At 38.4% G+C, this 13,563-nt stretch overlaps 1 protein-coding gene across 3 annotated transcripts in view; it reads right to left on the bottom strand.

The window, feature by feature from the left end:
* htr4 (5-hydroxytryptamine receptor 4) overlaps positions 1 to 13,563 on the bottom strand; it is a 64,482-nt gene that overhangs the window by 25,477 nt on the left and 25,442 nt on the right. For all 3 annotated transcript variants that reach the window (XM_088374983.1, XM_088374991.1, XM_088374999.1), the window contains exon 2: positions 4,668 to 4,746. In XM_088374983.1, the coding sequence (XP_088231109.1) occupies positions 4,668 to 4,723 (56 nt within the window). In that variant the 5' untranslated portion in view covers positions 4,724 to 4,746. The remainder of the gene's footprint in view (positions 1 to 4,667; positions 4,747 to 13,563) is intronic.

Raw genomic sequence — 13,563 nt, 5'->3', positions numbered from 1 at the left:
TATCATATGTCCAACCACTCAGCTGCAAATGGATCCTACATCTACTTCTCACTCACCCAAAATGAATGAATAGAAAAACAAATACATAAATGAGTCATCTCTCTCTCTCGCACGTGCATTATCATCAACCACAGGAATAAAGGTAAGGGATTTCTCTTTTTTTTTTATTAATGGACTGTTCCGACTTACACCGAAATTCATTACACACATTAATACCAGTTGTATCGTTACTCGGTGACATCTTGTGGCTCTGATGGTGCACATTTCAACTTGCCCCACTCTGAAGTGTACGTATGTCCATAAACAAATGGCATACACCAGTCAAACTTACTACACTGTTCCCACGGCAAATTTGGGCAGAGCAATCCATTTCCCCATGTAACACAAATATGACAAGATATCAGAATCAGATATTAAATGTACATTAAGAAAATAACTCAAAATAGGGACTACAGTAATCCTTGACTTTATTGTGATTCGTAAATCCTTGCCACACTATACCACATTGTTACACTGTCCCATATAATGACTGTGCCTCAAATTCCCAAATATAATGTTTGTCATGCACAATTCTAACAAAATGTTATTCAAAGCAATCGAGAGGACAACATGGTTCTACATTCATTCTGGCCTGTGATGAGTGAACTTTAATCTTGTAGGAAGTGGTGCCTACCGTCACTTGCCACATCACTGAGCATCTTCGTCTCCTTCCAATTCATTAAAACACACCAGCGAGCGGCTTCACTAGGGCGCTACATAACAGCTATGTGTGCGACCGCGTCAATGAGATGATAAACACACTCGCTGCAAAGGAATTCCAGGGAGAGAGAACCCCAGGCGGTGTTTCGCTCAGAGCAGCTTGTCAGCGCGCATTAACGTAATGATTTTCTTATGCTGACGTGACATGTGAACAGCAGAATAACACGTGATACATTTTCCATTTGTAGTGATATGGAAACAAACTTTTATTACGCCCTTTGCCTTTGGAACAAGAAGGCGACAATTATTTTGGTTTTTCTGGATGTACTTTGAAATTTAGTCACTTTTGTATGATCCTGGGGCACCATCATTTTTGACCGAAGCAGAATTTGTTTTTTATCTAACCCAATATGTTGCAACAATGCTGCTGCTTGTTTTTTGGGTGTTTTTTTTTTTTTTTTACAGCAACCCAAAAACACATTGTGAAATGAAAATAAACGTCCCACTTTAAGTCGTTTCATAGCACAATCATCCTCAATCAAGCCAATCAATCACATCTGAGGACATCATTTACTTGCGTCACGGTTGGGGCGCATTGGACATGATGGAAAACAAAGCAGGAATGTTTTTCCTGTGCTTTCATGTGGAAAATGACAGATAAACTAACAGCAAACCCAGATAATTGAATGCCTCTGGCAATCACAATGACCGTATACCCTTATAATATAAGTATGTATAATTATTAATCAATCTCTTTTAAATATAAGTCTTATATTTGATTAATTGATTGATTAGTTAGTTAGTTAGTTGGTTGGTTGGTTGGTTGGTTGGTTGGTTGGTTGGTTGGTTGGTTGGTTGGTTGGTTCGTTCGTTAGTTAGTTAGTTAGTTAGTTAGTTAGTTAGTTAGTTAGTTAGTTAGTTAGTTAGTTAGTTAGTTAGAAATTATACAGGGTGGAAAAATTAAGGTTACACTTTGCATTTGTTTCTGTTATGAGGAAAATTACCCGAACACTAAAAAGTTTGTATCAAGCAAAAGTAAGGTTTCAAGCCCGGTGTTAGGGTTTTGTGGAAGGCCAAAGGTTTTAAAGAATGTTTTTTACAACAGGATTCGGGTTTCATCAAAGTATGTTTGCAAAATAGGATTTCGGCTGTGAACTGAATCAAATGTAGTGGAAGGCAATTATCAAATAACAAAGGCTGGGTTTCTGCCACGCTGCTGTTGTTTTTATTTAAATTTAACATTCAATCGGGTCGATTTTTTCAACTCAAGTTAAAATAGAAAAGCTTCAGGATGACTTTTTATTTACAAGTCGTCAAAAAATCAATTGAGTTTGCCTCCAGGTAATCGCAGTCATTATTGCCCAAGGGGCCTTCTGAACACTCTTTGTCTCTAACAGTTGACAAATAAGTGGGAGGACAGCCAATAATTTAGCAAATAGAAGAATTTACATTACAAACAGCTTCAAAAGGCAGAAGTTGCAGTTTAGTGTTTTGTGGCGGATTATTATAGTTTGCCACCATGCTTTGCCCACATGCAATGGCAAAAATGAAAATTCCCGTCAATTTAGTGTCATTCACCTGTCGAGTATAGATGGTTAACATTTGGGTGGAACTGGCCGAAATCCATACGATAGGTTTAACTTTGAAGGCTCCCTGGAAATGACTGGATGGACTATGAAAGGGCTGCTTCAAACCAAAATGGTGGACATCCTGTGCAATTTATTACTATAATTTACAACCTGGTTTCTTCTGACTTTTTTCATGATAGACATGCCAACCAAATTGCATCACAAATTTATTGTCATTCCTCAGTGGAATACATGAGGATCAAATTTGGTAGTAGAAAAAAATTCAACTAAGGGCTTGCCTTTGCAGGACCTTCAGAAACTGAATTGATCAAGAAAGCAAAATGGCCGACTTTTTGTGCATTTTACAACAAGATTTATAGAGATTTTTTTTTTTGTGAGTCTTCACATGATTTCCATGCCTACCAAATTCCATTTTGCTTAGTCAAATTAGCTTCAGAGGCTGAATTTGGAAAAATTCCACAGCGGTGGATGAGGGGAAATAACGAAGGAGAAACAAAACAATTTCAAGAGACTCTTGGCACCTTGTGCCCGGACCCTAATGATGCACTGTCTGAGTCAACACACAACTTTCCCGTCAGGAGCAGTCATTCGGAAAAGCCAGAACCCCCAAGGCGGGAGAGCAAGGAGAAGGTAAACATGGAGAAAAAGACAAAGTGATGAATCCGGGAGAAAAACATAAAGTGCTAATATGTCGTTACCTACTTAGCTACACGAGTAGCACTCACCGGAATCCTTTGATTCGTATTATTGCAAGTATTATGCTTCTTATTGCTCAGGCATACCAGTACTGGGATTGTAGTGCCTGAGGTCTAAGTAGGGTTTAAAATAATGTTTTTGAGTGGGGGTTAAGGCTATATTATGATTTCAACATAGGGTATTAAGATAGGGTTGGGGTTTCAGAATAGGCTGGAGGTCAAAAGGACAGGGACCCCACTACCCTTTCTGAGGGGTATGCAGACACATATCAGGCACTGCCATAATTTTTTTTCCCGTTTTTCTATGTTTAGAATTTTGCCTTTCAAATGTGCTGACTCCTTGTAGATGCAAAGCATGGACACAGCCATTGACTTAATCTTGCCAGTTGCAAAGGCACTTACCACTTAAAAAAAAAAAAAATGTGCATGGGAATTTTGCATGTAAATCAAATATGAAAAAAAAAATCCTTAAATGATTATGCCACAGCACAGGAGAAAAGGATCATAATTGTAAAATATAACATATATATAACTTATGGTAAAGCTAATACCTTAGGGTGGACATCGTCCTTTGACAAAGCAGCTCCTAAACATACAGTATGCATACTTTTGGAGTAAACAAGCCTCCGACAGTGTGAACAAAATTGTGTATCACTTTTTCTTGAAAGGCAGACTACTCAATTAACAGTAAATTGTTCAAAATTCCTTTGCGACAGGAAAAACCTGTTTGCAACTATTTGCAACTGTTTGCAACCTTTTAGGAATATCTTTTAGGATGAGATATGGGTTTCAAGTTTAGGTTTCAAGCCAGGTTTAAGATTTTAAATTAGGGTTTCATATCAGATATACGTATATACTGAACATATTGAAGTCATGAGGATTTTTTTTTCCTCCACAGAAATAATGAAAATAGAAAAGATAAAACTTTAACCCTAATAAAACATGCACTGTTCTCTTTGAAAACTGATGTGTCTATCGCATATTTTTTCCATCTTCATCATTATGCTGAATTGAGCGTGAGCCAGAGCGGTCTGCAGATAAATAAATACAAAACGATGCCATGATTGCAGCCGTCTTTTAAGCAAAACAAGCTGCAGGCTGAAGGAGGTTTTGCAAAGTGTACAAAAAGACAGAAAGGCTCTATGAAAGCGCACACAGCATTAGTGGGGTCAGCACAAGGGTTCTTTTCACAACAAATAACAGTTATATAATAACAAAAAATATATATGCAGAGGATACACAGTATGAAGTACACAGGTCAAATGAAATAAATAAAATTAAAAAATCATTTTTTTAAAATATACAGCTGTTGCTCTAACTGAGCTTGTACAATTTGGAATGTGATTAAAACATCCGCCTCACTGTGCAGAGTTCATGGGTTTGATTCTGGGCTACGGCCTTGAATGTTCTCCCCTTGCCTATGTGGATTTTCTCCCGTTACACATTGCGAAAACATGCATGGTAGGTGAATTGAGCACTGTAAATGGGAATGGTTGTTTGGCTATATGTGCCTTGCAATTGGCCGGTAACCAGTTCAGCGTATACCCCGTATACTTCCCAGAAACCGCTGAGATAGGCTCCAGCCCGCCCACGATCCTCGAGAGGGTAAGCGGTTCAGAAAATGGATGGATGGATATTCTATTTATTAATTTATTTATGTACGTGTACTCGTACGTGTACTCACCTGTCAGTGAAAAGCTCCTCCATCACCAGCATGTGGCCTGAAGGGCTGATACTCATGTGACCATAAATACAGAGAAGCCCTGCAGACATGACAAATTTATTCATAAGTTAATCATCATCATCACCATCATCAGCTCAATAACCGCCATTTGAATTTTTTTCATGACAGAAAAGCACAAGCAAATGTCACATTTAACAAAGATCAACGCTCAGCAAATGGCGCCAGATTAAACGGATGATTTGGCACCGCAAATTATCTGTTTGTTTTTTTAACCATATCTGGCATGGTTAATGAAGTGATGCTCACTATGAAACAAATGCTGAACATCTGTCTTCTCAATCACAGTATGGCTAGCTATCTAATTCAATAATATGTCATGTTCAAACACACGCGCACACACTCACGTGCATACACACACTCACACCCACACACGCACGTGCACACGCACACGCACGCATACACACACGCACGCACGCACACACACACACACACACACACAAACACACACAGACACACACACACGCACGCACACACATCTTCATATTGTTTCCAGGTCAAGCTTCAATAGGGACACATTTGTAACAAGTGGAACCTTATTTCAGGAGCCAATCACAACAAAGCACATCTACAGTAAAACAGTTATCTTCAGTCTGGTGTTGGAAAGGAAATTATAGTTTAAATATCCACACTTCATAAAATAATAATGAATCTTTTCAAGCATTTATGACAGCTCAGACAAAATCACCCTAAAATGGCTGTTTCACAAAAAAAAAAAAAAAAATGAGCCATAGCTTCTTGAGATTTTTTTGTGGGTCTACTCATGATAGACGCGCCAACCAATTTTATCATGCTAAGGAAAAGTAGCTTTGGGAATTGGATGATCAGAAAATTCTTGGCTGTACAATTAAGACAATTTTGGCAGAATTCCTGTCAAATTCTCCCACATCAAACATATAAACCTTGTTTTTGTTCACTGAATACAAAATGTTTGAAGCATACTATAACACAGTAAGCAATAGAATATGACTGACCGACCAACCGACCGATCGATCGATTGATTGAATATACTTATGGGAGATTTTTTTAGGAGTAGTATAGCTGAGTTCCTAAAAGAAGTAACAGGTTAGTCATTGTGTTTGGGTTATCAGTTCAGGGATCCACTTTTTACATTCCCACTCAATTAGGTCTTAATGTGTTCCCAGAATGCAACACAAGCACAGCCGTTCCACAGTAAAAGCGAAGGCCAGCTGGCGGCCAAATGTTGAAATGGTTATTTTATGAGACTTTCTGCTTATTGGCAGGCATTTTACTTTAAATGTGCTTTAAAGACAGAGAATAAACAGACTTCAGCTCTGTTTGGACCCACTGTCTCTTGATGTCACATATAATTCATCTTTGCTCTCAGCTACCAGCATCAGAGAAGTGGATTGTCCTAAGAATTTTGCCCATTTGCTTCTTCTTATCATACTCAATGGAGGGACACTAATAAATTGTGACGTTATGGCGAACTTCAATGAGTCCTAAAAACTCCAATTGAACTCCACAAGTTCATAAATTATTTACTTGGCGGTATGCGTAAATGTGCCAAGAATTCTTTCTTCTCGGTTTGTAGCAACTATTTTAGGCTCAATTGGCTTCGTGGTGCTCAACAGGATGCAAAAAAGCAACCCCCAAAACTAGATTCACTTTCGCAACATGGAATTTGGTAGACATGCTTACCATGAGTAAATGCAGCAAAAAAAGACACTTGAAATCTGTCATTTTGGTTAAGCTGACCATTTTAGACTCAGTTGTATCCAACAGGATTTAATTAATAATTTGATAATAAAAAAAAAACAGCTGAATTCAGTTTTAACTAGCAACATGAAATTTGGCAAACATGTTCATAATAAGTTGATGCACAAAAACATGTGCACCGCTCAAGACAGGAAGTCTGACATTCTGATTTGAAGTAAACTCAGCGCGAGCTACAGCATAAAAAACAAACAAACAAAAAAAAAAGACCGACGCAGCTTCGTAAAACTGCTGAGCCATGACTGGTTGTGACCTGAGACTTGGCAACGGTGATATCGTATTCGGTTGACAGCAAGTGGCAAAATGGCCGCCCCCGGAGATGGATAAAAATGAGTGGATTTTGCCTGTTTAATTCATATTACATAAACAAAACATTAATCATTCCACTGTTTTTTGACTAGTTGGACTGCACGGAACATATTAATACATAAAAAACGTTTGTGGTTGACTTTTTCTTTAAATTGCCACTATAGACATGAGAATATAAACTATAATCGACGCAACGTTGTATGTCCAAATGTCAAATTATTGCACACATTCAAGCGCTCTGTAGGAGGAGAATAATTATGATGATGATTGAATCAACTCCCCTGACAGAGCACATGATGTAAACTGGTCAATAGTTTGACAGCAGACTGTCCCCTTTATGCGTTTGCCATCCCTCTGCTGTCCATACTATGAATATTCAGCTGTATTAGTGCAAATCAAGCCCTTGTTTATAGACAATTGGCATGTCTGACTTGGAAGAGAATTTATAGTCCCACCCAAGTCATCACATCTTAGAAAGAAAAAAACTTTAGTGTCTTACATCTGTCTAGTACAAGGTTAAAATGTTTGTAGGTGTTCAAAATCTCAAGTATGTCTTTGGCGATCCCCTGCTAATGGCCAAAATGACCCAAAATTGCCCACTTCAAATTAAAAGGGCCGACTTACTGTTTCTTCTTCAGACTATGTCCACTCTTGATAGACATTTTCGCGAAATATCATGTTCCTAATTAAAACTTGGTTCAAGTTTTGGCTTTCAAAGAATGGCAGGATGCGCTACCAAAGATCATGCCAACACACACTGACAAAAACCCAATTTATTTTCCAATTACTGTTGTGCATCCGTCTAGTATACAAGTTTCAATATTTGGTCATAATTGGAAAAATAATTCTGAAAAAAAATGTCAAGGTCGACTTGGAAGAATGGACCACTGAAAATAAGCAGGATTTTCCTAAAATGTCACCTTCAAAGAGAATATGACGGACTTGCTGTGGCTCTTTTGGCATGGCTTCTTGAGGCTTTCCTATGGTGTCTATGATCAACATAGCGACCGAATTTCATGTTGCTAGGTAAAATTGCTTTTGGGACTGTAGACATTCTTGCAGAAGAGTTATCAAACTTGACTACCATGTTCCACCCACACACCACCACAGAAATTCTACTTCTCTGCAAGTTTGTGTTGGCCATCTATTTAATTTCTTTATCTTATTTTATTATTACTATTTCGCTATCTGTTTGCTCAGGTTTGCCCGGCCTCTGGATTTTCAGCCTACTCATAGGTACCTCGGGTACCAAACATGGTTATAAAAGGTTAATAATGCCTTATAAGCTCATTTGAGACTCCCTCTGACCGTCTGACATAGCAGACATTTCATTTATCCAGCTGGCTTGCATTCATTTAATGTTAACTAATGAGTCACGTGACTAACTCAAGGCCTAATTACAGTCCCACACTTGATACCTGAGACCTGATGTCAAGTGCAGAGGCGGGCCAGTGGGATTTTATCCAAATCTGTCCAGTGTATTCGCGTGCAAGAGGACTAAAAGGAGGTGTCATTCACCTCTCCTGCACAACCCCCGAGGTAGCCATCAACTGGCAATTAACATGTAAATTAAAGTGGAAAGTTCATCAAGGAGCGCTCACGCTCACCTGCTGGTGCAGGGAAAATGTCCTCTGTGGATGGAAGGAACAAGAAAAGGGAAGCTTCCGTCCACCGGCTACACACAAAACAATATAAAAAGTAAGGATAGTAAAAAATCACAAATTACTATAACCCTTGTGCGGCATCACTCGTACTACAAATTGGTGCTATATTGTAAAATATAGTCATATCTTTGATCATGCCCATCACCAAGTCTATAACAATTCCTTAAATCAATTTTATGATCATATCTACAGTCATGTCTGGAAACCTAATCTATTGTGATGCTCATGTCATTATTATAGTAAGCTGTAAATGTGCGTGTGCGTGCGAGCGTGCTTGTGTGGGGGAGATGTGGGCACACGTGTCTACATGTCGCAAACAGCAGCTCAAAATTGATAACAAAACGCATTTGACCCCAAAGTCCACTTCCTTCAAAGTATGATAACGCAAAATGTTATCTGCAAGACATTTATATGGCTAGTCACATCCACATATCTTTGGATGACGCTGAGAGCTGGAAACTTGGAACCATAAATGCGTAAAAATGTTCCCCATTTTGTCCTTGCTCAATTACGAGACAAAGAAGGTAAAACAACAAAGTTCGACTACTGACAACCAGGATGTGCGTTTTGGTTTGGGAGTACGCATGCACATATGGCAAAAACTTCCATTAAGAGCCCAAATTATACTTAGCTACACCCTGACATGCAAAGCGTGTCTCTTAGACACAATGCCTGACTTCAACTTTCAGCAAGAGCAGAAAAACAGAAAAAAGGTCAGATTCTCAGCAAAGAGCTCCAAAAAAAGTTCCACAAACAAAAACGTCAGTATGAAAAGGTTCATCCCTTCCAGTGAAAATTGGAAAATGTTAAAGTTTCGTTTGAGATGGACTGTTGTTATGACAATTCTTATCATGTTTGAATGAATTCCCAATTTATTTAGGATGTATGTTGTTTAAGCAGCAGCAGATGCCAAGTTTTACAAATGCAAAACAAGATAGACTCATCCAAACCACATCCACGAGACACTTTTAAGTCCATAAAACCAGAGAAAGTGCTTTGAGATTTATTGCCCTCTGGGAGACAAGGCCGCTCCCACGCAAACACACGCACGCACGCACAAGCACTTGCACATGCTGCACTTTATCCAGCAGTAGCTTTCCCAGCTGTAAAGCTTCTAGATCACTCTGTTATCTGCAGAAAGATGGGATACAGCATTACATACACCTGGACATCTAATAGCAAGGTGGTAATGGAGTTAGAGCTCAGTTGAGTGAGTATCAAAGATTTAACAGATTTTTTTTCAGGAGATAGGGATTAATTTGTTTAACTTGTTCCATCAATTTAGAGTTTTCCCCACCCTAAAACTGATTTGTTCTATTTATTTCTTTTATCTCATTAAATAGCTGATTCATAAAAAACAATAAAACAATAAATATGAATGAAATTAACAATCTTCATATACTGAGCATTTTTCCATGTCTATGGGCTAATGATTTATTGTGAGTAACAAAAAAATAATAAATGAACAAAACAAACCTTTATAAGATTACATTAACTTGGGTCATTCAATAATCAATAAATGAATTATAAATGAGAACATCTTCCATTGACAAGAAAATTATGATGTTGATGAACAAAAACAATGTTAGTCATGGGAACGTCCACAACAGGGATTCAATCCGTATTAACCCACCAGGATTGTACGTTTAGCTAGAATGACATAAGGGAGTCGTCTTAAGGTCAATTTATACTAAAAAGAAAAACGTAGTTAACAAGCAGACGTTCCATCATACTGAGGTCTGCCCTAGGATCGCATAGTCCATTGTTTGGGGTATACCCAAAGCACCTTGCAGCTGCCGTTCAGTGGACTCACTGAAGAGTTTATGGTGACCAGAAGCCCTGCATTACAGGGAATCCAGGGATGATGAAGGTTCTCGCAAAAGAAGGCCTGTTTTTGACATCTTTGAGAAATATAGCGCTTAGTATGGTGTTTCTTAAAAACAGTATTTGAAACCTGACAGCTCTGGTTTCTGCGCTGTCGGACAAATTGCCTGTAATGCCTTTAGATAAATTATAGAATAATCACAAAATGAAAAGATGTAAAAAAGATAAAAGAACAAGACAATCACTTTTTAATTTTGTGGCAATAAATGCAAACTAAACAACCCAAATGAAAGAATACCTCATTAAAATAGTATTAACACTTTTGACAACACAACATTCAACGATCTGAGTTTACAAACAGTCTGAGTGAAGTATTGTGCTTGAACCCTGTTTCCGAACGCACTTACAATGAGGGAACTGGAATGTTGACTGTCTTAGAAGGAAGAAATGCAGCAAAAAAAAAACACAATAGTGAAGTAATGGTGCAAGAGATGAAGTCACAAATGACAACCCATGATAGAGAAGTCACAATAACTGAATCTCACAGTAGTGAGGGGACACTATAGTCAACATTTAGTTCAGTTTTTCATGTGTCTGTAAAAAACACTTGTGTTTTTATTTTAGGAGAGTGAAGATATTTTATAACTTCATTGCTGTGTATGTATGTATCACATTCCTTTAGTTTTTAAAGAGTGGTGAGCATGTCCTGCTTACTGTGCAGTGGGCGTGGCTTTGACACTGGGCTCCGGCCTTCCCGTGTAGTTTGCGTTTTGGATATCTACACAAACACATGATGTGTATGAGGATGTGGTGTGGGTTGACTTAAGGACCTCACACACGTTGACTTGGCAAACACAAATGAACATGACGCGCACGCTCTATTGACCATTTGCTAACTCAAATTTGCAACGGCTGCTACCACAGCGCTTCTGTGCACAGTGAGGCCACCTGCGTACAAGTTGGAATGACAAAATACACTTCTTCAGAAAAAGGGAAACAATCAATTTTAGTTCCTCTGAAGTTCTTCATCCCCCCATTTTTTTTTTAAATCAAAGAAACATATCCATCCATCCATTATCTGAGCCTCTTATCCTCACGAGGGTCGCCGGCGTACTGGAGCCTTTCCCATCAGTCTTTGGGCTGTAGGCAAAGGGACACTCTGAACCTGTTGCCAGCAAATTGCAGGGCACACAGAGACGAACAACCATTCGCTCTCACAATCACAGCAAAGGAGAATTTCAAGTGGTAATCGGCCTCCCACGCATGGCGCCGGAATCAAACACTGCGCCTCTGAACTGTGAGGCGGACGTGCCCCACCGTACCACCCAAAGAAATGTAGTAGTCTATAATATTGTCTTTTATAAAAACAACAAGAGGGCGGCACAACATGCATGCTCGGCCAATTGACTACTCAAAATTTTTGTAGGTATGATTGTGGGTGTGGATGGTTGTTTGTCTCTATGTGCACTGTGATTGGCTGGCAACCAGTTCAGAGTGTCCCCTGCCTACTGCCTGAAGTCAGCTGGGATAGGCTCCAGCACCTCTATAAAGAATGTGGAAACACCCAACAAAGTACACAAAAAAGAACAACATTGAGGAGGAAATATAAGATTTTTAAATTTAATCCAAACAAAACCAAAACAAAGGGGGGAAAAAAACAAATTAAGACATTGCATGTTGGTATGATTATTGTTGGTACGATGATTGTACAAAGTAGATATCCAATATATTGTATATATAAAGTAGATGAAATCATTATTTGTAGTACACCAAATATGTATATATGTATGAATTTATATGCATAATAAGTACTATATGCATAATATTTCGGTTGTATACTGAAACTTGATTTTAGTCCAAACTGATGCATTATTAATGAAAAAATAAAGCAAAATATACAGTTTTTTTCCCCCACCTACAACCTATATGTATATAAGAATGTCCTCCCTGGCAAAGGTCATTCAAGATGACTTCTTGTCTCTCACGGACATTATCAAATTATAAAAAATTGAATATAGAATACTTAAATAAAATTTGAATACAAGACAGCTGTCAACACCTTCAGAAAAAACATGGCTGTGCGCCAGTATAAAATCAGAGTTGAGGATAAACTGCAGTCACAAGCTGCATAAAGTTACTCAAATATAAGGAACAACTGTCAGTATGATGACCTTTTTCTATTTATAAATAATATAACTTGCTTCCTTGGTTGTTGCACTTCCTTGAGAAACACCATATATGGGCACGTAATGTAGTTACAGTTAGTTCCCATCAAACAGAAATGCACATTTCCCTTTTAAACACACACTATCATCTTGTTATGGTCTAAAATGAGGAAATGAAACGACGCCAATAAATAAGGAGGTTGTTTAAAAGGAGGGTAACGAAGGGGAAGAAAAGAGGGAGAATTCAAAGAAGGGGCCAGTGCTCCATTTGGAAAACTACATTTCTCAATTCCCAGCAGCCTTTGAGTGAACGTTGTTGGCCCGTTGAATCAAAAGGCATGATTAATGCCACTTGTTTGTTTTTGTAGATATTACTAAATCAATTTCACAGAGAAATCGAGTAGACATTTATCATAAACGCACGCACACACACACACACGCACACACGCACGCATGCACGCACACACACACACACACACACACACACACACATACATACGCACGCATGCACGAGAAAATTGACATTGACATAAATTGAACAGGAAGTCTGACTATTCCATTCGAAGTGGTCTTTTTGGCGCAATTCCAGGACTTAAACGGTCCAGAATTGAGAATTTGCACAAATGAGCCCCGATCGGAAGCAAGTATACTCCAAAGATGGGTGTTGCTCCAGTTGCTAAGCATTTTTGCCTTCGTCGTCCAAAATATTTCCGAGCACGGTTATCACAATGCTCAGCCTGAGGCACATCAACTTGTTCAAAGAAGTGAAATTATTCAACACAAACCACGTTCACATAAAACTTGTCAATAGTGTTAGCCTAAATTTCACAATAACACCAACTCATAAAAAATTTATATGTCATTTAAATGCATTTACACAATTAATGTTGTGTAATACAGGCAAATCATGAGTATATATTAGTAACTAAGTTTTAGCTCTTTTTTTTCGCAAATAATGGAAAATAAGTTCAAAGAAAAATTTAAAACATGCAAAATTGCAAATGCTCAACCGTCGACTGTTTAAAAATATTGGGTGGGAAATTCACTGGGTTGGTTCTTTGGGCTCTCATTCCTCCACAGATGATGGAGAGCTCCATGGGAGGAGTACATATGACGTTTGACAACATTCCAGTCGTAGTG

This window comes from Syngnathus floridae, chromosome 1, assembly GCF_059516105.1.
Source record: "Syngnathus floridae isolate MCC-2025c chromosome 1, RoL_Sflo_1.0, whole genome shotgun sequence".
Taxonomy (NCBI): Eukaryota; Metazoa; Chordata; class Actinopteri; order Syngnathiformes; family Syngnathidae; genus Syngnathus; species Syngnathus floridae.
The sequence above is the reverse complement of the archived record's forward strand: the minus strand, read 5'-3'. Positions and strand labels throughout refer to the sequence as shown.